Source organism: Bufo bufo, chromosome 8, assembly GCF_905171765.1.
Source record: "Bufo bufo chromosome 8, aBufBuf1.1, whole genome shotgun sequence".
Taxonomy (NCBI): domain Eukaryota; kingdom Metazoa; phylum Chordata; class Amphibia; order Anura; family Bufonidae; genus Bufo; species Bufo bufo.
Genome location: NC_053396.1, coordinates 103,313,852 through 103,324,818, shown reverse-complemented (window position 1 = coordinate 103,324,818; position 10,967 = coordinate 103,313,852). Strand labels below are relative to the sequence as shown.

At 44.0% G+C, this 10,967-nt stretch overlaps 1 protein-coding gene across 1 annotated transcript; it reads right to left on the bottom strand.

The window, feature by feature from the left end:
• Positions 1-350: 350 nt before the first annotated feature.
• NEXMIF (neurite extension and migration factor) lies at positions 351-10,635 on the bottom strand. Its single transcript, XM_040405548.1, has 2 exons — positions 10,557-10,635; positions 351-4,567 (listed from the first exon to the last, which is right to left on the bottom strand). Exons 1-2 carry the CDS (start codon positions 10,630-10,632, stop codon positions 351-353), a joined length of 4,293 nt encoding a protein of 1,430 aa, XP_040261482.1. The 5' UTR covers positions 10,633-10,635.
• Between the last annotated feature and the right edge of the window lie 332 nt (positions 10,636-10,967).

Below are 10,967 nucleotides of genomic sequence, written 5' to 3'. Positions count from 1 at the left end.
TTTTTGTACCTTTTTTGTGTATTTTTACAAGGTTTTTGAGAGAAAAAAGGAAAGTAAATCTTTGTGTTAGAAACAAAGAAGCACAAAATGTAAATAAAGCCAAATAGCAGAAAATAGAAGTTTTGTTAGCCTTTAGTCTTTGTAAAACCCAGCCAAGTCGGGAACCAGTGATTTTAGGTAGCTTGTTAGCATTTGTCATGCGCAGCCTCTTCTTTATTTGCAAGGCAATGACTATCATGCAGCTTTAGGCTTTTTAAAAATTGGTTTTAAAAGAGAAATAAACAAGGACCAGCAGGCGTAGCAAATGTGAAGAAAAGAAAAAGATGAGCTTTGGAGCTTTTGGTGCAACATTACCTCAGTTTTTCAAATGCAGATGTGACCAAGGGGTCCTTGTGTGCTTGGTCTATTCTTTTCCCTTTACAGTTTTCATCTCGCAGAGACTTAGATGTTGATTTATGACGATACAACTTTTTGTGTGTTGGTACATTATTGGTTAAAATACTGAGGTTTCCAAAGTTCTTATCAAAGAAGGCTGCATGAAGATTGGATCCATAACCTAATGTACAGCTTGGATCAAAAACTCCAAACTTAGCATTGTTCTTACCTGAGCCCTTGTTGGTTGACTTCTTGGAGCCTCCCACTGTGCTGCCATTTACTTTTTTCTTGAAATCTTGTGGCGTCCCAGCCAAAATTTTCAATGTTTTCAATTTTAGGCTGTTTGACTCAGGAGACAGTAGTATATCTGGGATGTCACTGGGCCCCACAGGGTTGTAAAAAGGCTCCATTGATGCCATCATGAACCTCTGAACATCAGCCATTCCAGATGCAATATTGGAAAGAATGTTTGAAGGCTCCTCAAATTCTCTCTGATCATCATCAAGGAGATTGTTTCCATTCCCTACCTTTGGTTCAGGCCAAGGAGCCTTGTTACCTTTATCCAGCATCCATTCATTGACCCCAGCTATGTGCTTCCCTGTCTTGGAAGAGCCAGGCTCATAAAGCTGCATGCAGTCAGTTAAAGCCTGTTTTGTAGGGCTTGCATTATTCAATAGACCTGATCGGTAGCCTGCACTTTGGGATTTTTCACTGTTGGCATTTTTTCCTTTCTTGGGTGTTTTAGGGGAAGTTTGTCGAGGAGTGTTTGTTTGTGTTTTATCTGTCCCTTTGCAGGCTTTTGTGGTTTTCTTCTTGCTACTTTTTGGAGAACTTTGGTTGGCACCTGGGTTTTTGCTAGTGGACAGTTTCCTTTTTGATTTTGAGGCTTTGCCATTGGCATGGACAGGAACAGCAGACTCGTCAAATGCTGGCAAACATGGACCTTTCTCCAGAACATTGACAGAATCTTCATCATTAAACATATGAAACTGAAACTGATGGTTGTTTAGTGCAAAGCCACTATTGGTCTGCTCCTGTGGAGGAAGAACAGCACAGTTCCACTTAGACTTCTCTGGTCCATTAAGCACTACCTGGGTACCATTTTGAAAAGCCTTTATGTTCCCTACTGACTTTGCATCTGTGACTGTAATTTGAGGGGAGAGGTTAGGGGTATCTGGTGGTGACATCTCTGATAGGGATGAGTGGCGGAATTTGTCAGGGGTGAAGTTGGAGATGTCCAGAAGGTCAGTAGATTCCTTCAGCGGGGTAATTTCATCAATGCTCTGCTGAATCACAAGTTTGGGGCTGCAATGAGCTAAGAAATCATCACTTATTTCATCTTCTCCATCCTTTTCACAAGATTTCATGCTTAAAGAGCTGTAATTACTAGAACTAACTGACAATGAGCCCACTGAGTCAAAACTAATAAGCCTCCCATTGTCTGTACTAAGCATGCCTCTCTGCAAAACAAAATGCCCATCTCCATTGTTATAATGACAGGGCTGATAAGAGTCATCCTGCTGAATCTGGTCTTCTTGCAGATATGTTTTGTGGTACAGCTGTTTGCTGCTGTTCAGTTGAACTTGACTATATCCAGAGGCTGTTATGTCTGTATCTGATACAGCAGCAGAACCGACAAAATCTCCCGATATGATGGACACTTCCCTAAGGTTAGATATGAACTCAGCCTGACTGCTAGGGGGCTTGCCATGCCACATGTCTGGGAAGCTCTGCTCTATATCTAAGTGATGGGGTGACTGCTGCAGCTCAGACTCTGAAGGGGGAGAAAGCACACAGCTCTGTGCAAGTTGAAGGGAACTGAACTGTTTTTCTGTCTGCATGATGTTAACTGAGTGCTGCCCCAAGGGATGAGGGGCAAAGTATGTTATACCAGTGCCACTAGATGAATCTGATGCATCTAACAAAGTCTGTAGATACCCTCCAGGGATAACTGGTACATTGGTAGTGATTTGAGCAGATGGTAATGGCTTGTCGGGGGAGCAGGTGGCTTGCAGAAATGGAGAATTTTTAGCTTCGTTATCAGCATGGCACTGAGATGGATGGGAACTGTCTGATGCACTGTGACTGGCTTCCTCTTTCAAGAGAACTGCTGATTCCTGGTTCTCAATGGCAGGACAGTTTTCAGTTGCATCTGCAGCACTAACTTCACTGATCTGCTCTAGCTTCAGCTGTTTGCATTTCAATCTGGCTTCACTTTTAAATTTTATTCTTCTTATCACTTTCCGATCAGCACATTTTAATTCCCTTTCTAAAGATCTGCATTTTACAGGGGCAACTTCTGCTATGTCACTTAAGCGTAATCCATTCACGCAGCTTGGTGTTTTCAGAGTTATAGAATGCAATTCATTAAGGCTAGCCTCATCTTTGCTACTGCATCCCTGCCTGTGGTCAAAAGAAGATAGCATGACTGGTTGCTCTATAGTTTGTATCCTCTGTAACCTGTGTCGATTTGCTAGATGTCCTTTTCTCTTCCTTGGTGGAATAGCATTCTTACCTCCAATAAGACTTCTCTGTGCACTCATGGCAGAAAAGTTTCTCCTTTTTTCTTCCCAGTACTCTTTAAGTGGAGCAAGCTTTTGGTATTTTCCCATCTGATCATTACTCAAAGTCACTGTTGTCTCATTTGCATCAAGCTTTCCAAGCTTTATCAACATGTGCTTCTCTCCTTTGAACCTATTAATTATGATGTACTTGATGATTACAGGTGGCTCCTTCCTACAAACTTTCCGACGTTTCTTAGGGCACCAGTCATCATCATCTTCTTCTTTGGGTCCATCTGGTGCTCCTTCCTTCTTCTCAACAACCTTTTCATTCTCTAGTGAATCCATGTCATACAGGTAGTCATCACTGTACCTGACTTTCCTTTTCACCCTCAGACCATAATTTGGTTGAATGAGTGAATGAGAGTGTTCACGTGATAGGTATCTTGTACAGTCCTTGATATCTCCTAGAACATCATATGAAGATTCACTGCATGAGCTATCATCACTGTACTCGCCCGAGTCTTCAGCTGAGTTAACAGAATCCAGAAAATGACTTCTTTTGGTGCTTATGTACTGTACCACATCCATATTTCCACAGGTCTTATTTAAGCCTGATTTTACACCTTCAACCTCTTCTTCTTCCTCTTCTTCATCATCATCTTCCCATATCCCACCCTCTTCCAGTTTGAATTGAGAAGGGTCAGCTAACCTCTTTTTTGACCCTTTACTTTCTCTCTTGGGACAGTTAGTGAAGACACTTGGGAAGAAATTAAACTGAGCATCCTCTTGTAGGGCATTTGTCTTCTCTCTCACATTGTCCTGGAATGATTCATACCTGATTTTCAAGGAGCACACATCACTGCCAAGCGTAGAATCATCATCATCAAACATGTAATTATCCACATCTTCTTCTGAAAACAAATTAACAGATAGCTCATTTTTAGAGCACAAGTCAAGTAGTTCAATTTTACTCTCACTAATAAATGACTCAAAGTAACCCCATTCTTGGTTAGGGTTAGCCAGGAGTGCCTCATCTCCATTGCATTTGTCCAGTAATAAACCATCATAATAGTTCTTTTGAGTGGGGTCCTCTGAATCACTGTCAGATTTGTCATGGTCCCTTTTATCAGATTCTTGTGATTTATGAACAGGGAAGCTTAAAAGCTGGTCAGAAAGCAGTTGATCACCATATTTTAGACTGTCAGTTGTACTCATGCAGTGAATCCCCATGTCAGAAACTGGACATGTGTCATAGTCTCTACTTATATCTCCCATTTTCAAACTGACACCAGGTTCTGGGTCTACTCCATCCTTTGTTTCTATAAAACAACCCAAACAAGTCCGACTTTGCTGCATCAAGCAGTCCTCGGTCAAGGTTGACATCGTCCCAGGTTCCATAATGGTGAAAGGTGTTTTTTCACTGTCACTGGGCAAAGACCAAGAATTGAGACCTTTGGTGACACAGGTTGTCAAGGATATGGCCTGAGATGATGGGTCACTGCTAACATGTTCTCCTGTATCTGACAAATGTAGTGGGGAAGAAGGACCCAGCAAGCAAGGCTCTTTGGAAATGATGGGTGGCAATGCTCTGTGACAGGCATGGATTTCTTTCTGATTTAAGGCTGGAAATGTGACAGGAGCATCTGCAGCATCAAAGGACTTCACGTCATCCACAGGATCATGTGGCTCTGCAGAGGGGAGAAAGATACAAAGTTTTAGCTGTTTTGTTCATCAAGCTGTTCAATGTATAAATGTACAGTATATAAACATCAATACACAGTAGGATGCAGTCACTAAAATGCAAAAGCTATTAACGATCGTTAACAGCCATTCAAGTGAATGACTCTTAGCGACTGTTAATGACCTCAACACTGCAGAGAAGGGACCCCTAGGTATTTAAACTAATTATATTTCAATATAGATTTGATCAATAATTATTTGACATATGTATACAAACACACATAGTGACATTGCTTATGTGTGGGCATGTTCTTAAAAATTTTATCTGCATCCCATTTCCCTTTTTTTAATATCTAAATTAATTATACATTTTCTATTAAAATTATAGTTGGTATTTGATTAAGGCTACTTTCACACTCGTGTTTTGGGAGGATCCGTCATGGATCTGCAAAAACGGATCCGTTACAATAATACAACCGCATGCATCCGTCATAAATGGATCAGTTTGTATTATCTGTAACATAGCCAAGACGGATCCGTCATGAACTCCTTTGAAAGTCAATGGGAGACGGATCCGTCCCCATTGACTTGCACTGTGTGCCAGGATGGAGCCGTTTGGCTCAGTTTCGTCAAGCGGACAGCAAAACGCTGCAGGCAGCGTTTTGGTGTCCGCCTCCAGAGCTGAATGGAGACTGATCGGAGGCAAACTGATGCATTCTGAGCAGATCATTTTCCATTCAGAATGCATTAGGGCAAAACTGATCCGTTTTGGACCGCTTGTGAGAGCCCTGAACGGATCTCACAAACGGAAAGCCAAAACGCTAGTGTGAAAGTAGCCTTAGCTAGAGAAAGGGGGGTTTATATAAGTACATGTACATATCTTTGGAAAACATGTATGATGTTGTTCATGTCAAATAACATTGTGTAATTGTCTCAAATTTATAAACATATCACGTATCCACTCTTCCCTCAACCCTGAGTTAACAAAAAGGCTAGTGCATGCCCTCAACATTTCCCTCCTAGACTACTGTAACATCATTCTCTGCGGCCTCTCATCTAACCTCATCCTTAACTATGCTCTCTAGTCAATCCATCTATCTGTTTCTCCCTTTTTCTTTCTCCCCTTTGCCATTCCCATCACTGGCTACCCATTGCCCAAGTTCAACTGACAACATACAAGGCCATCTATATGCCTACTCCATCTCTGACCTAATCTCCTACCTCCCCACACACAATCTTAGATCCTTCCAAGACCTCCTTCTTTGGTGTCCTCTCTTTTGCTTCTCACATATCTGTCTCCAAGATTTCTCCATAGTCTGTGTAATGCTAATGTAACAATAAAGCAAAACTAACGGCCAGCAAACATGGCGTACCAGACACACTTTGTGCAAGCCGTCACTTTCTGAACACCCTTGAGGGTTACGCTTCACCCACCTCCAGAAGGAAGGGGGATGTTGGCAGAGCCCTTCCCAGGTGTCAAATAGCAGGGCGACTGGGCCCACCGGCCGTAGTTGGGCAAAACCCCAAAGTAAATACCGTGACACAATGTAATGGTCAATAGGGAAACACGAGAATGGTCATTAAACGTAAGCTAGGGAACGAGAACCAGAAGACAACCAAAACCAAAGCCAGAGTCAATAACCAGAGAAACCACTCACCAGATAGCTTCAGATTCTGAACAAGGAAGTAAATGAATAATCAGCAGTGAGTAAAGGGAAAAGACCAGGTTTAAATATCCCTCCACAGATCACCAGACACTGCTGAGGTCACACCCAATCTCCACCCTCAGACCAGGGAAGCACAGGTGAGGGCTGAGAGTGTGCAGAGGAAGGAACCTCCCACCACATGTCCAAGTCAGGAGACATGACAACAGAGGTTCCCTGGCAACAGCTGACGCTAGGGGTTCCGGCGTCCCAGGACCACTTACCAGCGTCAGCGCTGGGAATGACAGTATCCCGTCTCCCAGCAGTACCAAGATCTGGAGTGGATCTCACAGAGTGACGCGCGCGTAAAGCGTGAATCTTTACTAGCTCCGCCCTCCGGGAGCGACACTCCGCCCCTTGTGGCCAGTGAGGGGTGAGCAATGTACCGCCAGAGGGCAGGAGACCACCTGGGAGAATGAGAGACACGTCTTCGCTTGGTGACATGCTTCCGGTGAGATTGCGTCTGTCTTCCTGTCTGCCTGACGGTCTGGAACCTACTAGCCCAACACATAAGACTGTCTCCCACCATCCAAACTTTCAATTACTGTATGTATACTTTTATCACATGTACAGCACCCTAGAATTAATGGCGTCTAAGTGTAATAATAATGAAGACTTTTCACACCAGCACATATACTATTCACATGGTCTCAGCAGGATTAAAGTTTATGGGTGACTTCACCCACAGCGTTCTTTGTAAAAATGCCACTGCAGTTTTTTGAGCCAAAGTCAGACATGCTATTAATACTACCAAATTGAAAATCATACCCAATTTTTTTTTACTGGTTATGTCACTTATTCACACTGTAATCTTAGACCCCTTTTTGATGAGTGATAGAAAAACTTGTCTGTGCTTGTCCAGAAACACAAGTTTTTAAACGGACTGCACATGGATGCTGTTTGTGTACAGTGCATTTTTCCTGAAGACCAATTCATTAGGATGAGGGAAAATCAAGGATAGAACATACTATAATTTTCTGTCCGTGCAACAAAATGCCTATTAGAATACTGTATACCCTTTCAATTGTCAGTTTTCAGCCCAGCTGCTGTCTGTTCTAAACTGTAGATGGTACATGGACAGACATCGCCCATCTGAAAGCAGCATTAGGGTGCATCTGGTTTGCATCCCCAATTCATAACATTCAGAGAACACAGGTTTCAATTAAAAACAAATCTGCCTGTGCCCCTCATCATGCTTTGCCATGAATAAGTGTCTTTAGGAGCACTGTGGCAATGGCACATGGACCACTGCATACGGCGCTTTTAGGAGCTCATACTGCATCATCTGAAGGGTTTGCCGCATCCCAACTAATCACAGAATCCAGGTGGCGAAAAACCTATCACTAATAATTAAATAGGCACAGTGGGATAGGGGAAGAGTGTTGAAGACAGCCAGAACTATAAGCCAATAGGAATAGTGCAGATGGAACAATAGTGTGAAAACGAAAGCAACCAATCAGATTACACCTTTCATTTTTCAGAGCGCCAGTGATGGTCAGTTCGCATGTGTCACGGGGTTCCGAAGGTGCACTCGGTCCCCCATCGCCTGCAGACCTGTTGCTTAGCTTTGGGAATGAGGATCTGTGTTTGACCTCATTCCCAGGGCGGCTTTACTAGCTGGGTGGCTCCCTGCTCCTAAGTCTGCCTTGAGCGCCGAGCTGATCACTCGGTGCTCGACTGGTTGGTCTGTCGGTCATGTGACGCTGGCCACGTCACATGACCCTCACTCCCCACTATAAATACAGGCAGCCTGCTGGCTACAGGTTGCCTGTTAATTTCTAGGTTCTGGCTATTTGTTGGACTACTGAATATTTACCTGATCCTGTTCCCTGACCATCCTCTGCCTGCTCCTCCTGTACTGGGCATACATCCTGGTATTGTGACCTCGGCTCCCACCTGACTACTCTCTTAGGACTCCTCTTGTACTTCGCTACTCTCCTGGTATTTGACCCCGGCTTCTCCTGACCATTCTTTGCTTAATCCTTTGTACTGCGTAGCTCTCTTGGTTCTGACCCGGTCCGTTCATGTTCCGTATTTTGTCTTGTCTGTCTTCCCTGCACATATCCTAAGTTAGGGACTGCCGTCCAGTTGTCCCCTGTCATCAGGACTCGTGAGGCAAGTAGGCAGGGCCAGGGGTGAGGGTGGAGCGCAGTGGTCACTACCCTTCCCCCTGTGTGTGTGTGGACGTGACCGTTACAGAATGAGAAGTAAAGGAAGAACTTAAACTTCTCCTGCTTTACACAAGCTCTGGGTGTAATACTGTACAGGGTAAATTTATCAAAACTGGCTTAGATGCCCATTGCAACCAAACAGATAATTTTTCCAAAAGCGCTCTGCAGTGCTGGTCAGTTCGCGGTGTTCGCCAGCGAAAACATGCGGGCTGCCATCTTGACTCACAAGTCTGGTGATGCACAGGTAAGCCCTTACCTGTGCCGGTGCCGGGAGCCAGTCTGAAATCAAATGCGGTCACCGGGAGCAGGCAGTTCCAAGAACAGCCGCCAGGGGGCTTCATCGGGCTGTTCTCGGAACTGCCTGCTCCCGGTGACCGCATTTGATTCGCCAGACTTGTGAGTCAAGATGGCAGCCCGCATGTTTTCGCTGGCGAACACTGCGAACTGACCAGCACTGCAGAGCGCTTTTGGAAAAATTATCTGTTTGGTTGCAATGGGCATCTAAGCCAGTTTTGATAAATTTACCCTGTACAGTATTACACCCAGAGCTTGTGTAAAGCAGGAGAAGTTTAAGTTCTTCCTTTACTTCTCATTCTTTTTGAATCCACTTTTGGCTTTGGCTAAAGAAAATGTCATGAAAAACTGCCACAAAAACTGCAGCTTTTATTTTTTTTATTTTTAAACTGCTGTGTGTGAAACCACCTTGTAAAAAAACCTCTCATTAAAGGAGTTGTCCAGCTTTTTACAACTCATGGCTTATCCTCAGGATAGGCCATCATTATCAACTCAGCCGGCCTGCTGATCAGCTATTTCAATGTAGATGTAGTGCAGAAAGTCAGCGCAGGAACTACACAGCCCGTCCATGGTGCTGGTTACTGCAGCGCTGCTCCCTGGAGCAGGGGTACTTTGAGGTCAGGACATTTGTGGACATTTGCCCGTTTCCCCTATACAAAGTCATCAACTCCTTACTTTATTTCACTTTAAAGGGTTAACTTGCATTGACTTCTGTTGTTTAATACTTTGTAACTGCGTTGTATATGTATGTTGCGATATATATATTCTGCTCAATATTAGCTAGAGAGTTTGCAAGACACTGTGGGAAGAGTTCATGAACACTGAGAGACTTTTGGCACTCTCTAGCTAATAATGAGAAGCTGGTAACTTTGGAATGCTAGCTCAGGCTTTTCCTCAGTATGAAAGCTTTCTTCTGCCAGGGAGGAGACTGGAGAAGCCAGCCCTACGCCTTGCTTGTATTGTTTTGCACCTGAATTCCTCAAGTAAAGAAGCACCCTGGTTTACTGCAGACCCTGACTCTCTGGACTTATTCCCCATTTGGGTGCACCACGCCTTACCATCCCTTCCAGAGAGCAGCAACAAGTGGTGACACCTTGACGGTAACAGGGGGATCCAGTGTAGTGTTGGTGCCACCCCAAACCCAATGCATATTCATTTCCCTGCATAGGAACTACTGCAGAACAGCTGATCAGCAAGGTTCTCGGACACCCTCTGATCAGATAGTAATGGCCAATCCTGAGGATAAGCCATCACTTGTAATAAGCTGGACAACCCCTTTAAAGGGGTTCTGCCCTTTGTTTAAACTGATGATCTATCCTCTGGATAGATCATCAGAATCTGATCGGCGGGGGTCCGACACCCAGGACCCCCGCCAATCAGCTGTTTGAGAAGGCAGCGGCGCTCCAGCAGCACCGCGGCCTTCTCACTGTTTACCGCTGGCCCAGTGACGTCACGACTAGTATCAACTTGCCTGGACGGGGCTAAGCTCTGTTCACTTGAATGGAGCTTAGCCGCGCCCAGGCAAGTTGATACTAGTCGTGACATCACTGGGCCAGCGGTAAACAGTGAGAAGGCCGCGGTGCTGCTGGAGCGCCGCTGCCTTCTCAAACAGCTGATCGGCGGGGGTCCCGGGTGTCGGACCCCGCCGATCAGATTCTGATGATCTATCCAGAGGATAGATCATCAGTTTAAACAAAGTGCAGAACCCCTTTAAGTTTTACCTATCAAAGATTGTAGATGTGAGTAAACTTTCCACAGCAGAAGCTTTGTATATTTTACTTATAAATGCAGTTTCCCATACATCCTTTACAAATCACAAATAATCTTACCATTTCCTCTAATCCCATTAATCATAAGTGTGGTAGCTGCTGGGGAGGCAGACTCTATGTTGTCCTGGGCATCCATCAATTTATCGTTTTGGTGCTCACTCCATATCTCTCCACTTGTGTCCAACCTGTGAAATAAAAGGTTCAGTGTTATTTTATGGCTAACTATATAAAATTCTTAAAAACATTAACAGTCTCGGACAGCAATAATTTTCTGTAATTCTATAATTGTGAATTCACCAACACTTTACACTTATATGAGCAGATTGTAACTTTATAATTTTGAAATAGTTTGAATACATCGTTATCAGTAATATTCTTTACCCTGCCTGTGAAGGTTCTCATTTATCCAGATCATGGTACATCAATAGTAATAAGTAAGGGCAATTGTCTGCCACTTACAATCCTGTTCTA

Coding starts and splice junctions, on each gene's coding strand:
- NEXMIF (XM_040405548.1), bottom strand. CDS start 10,632: ATGGATGCCCAGGACAACATAGAGTCTGCCTCCCCAGCAGCTACCACA. Junction 4,568..10,556: donor TAATGGGATTAGAGGAAATG/GTAAGATTATTT, acceptor TCCCCTCTGCAG/AGCCACATGATCCTGTGGAT.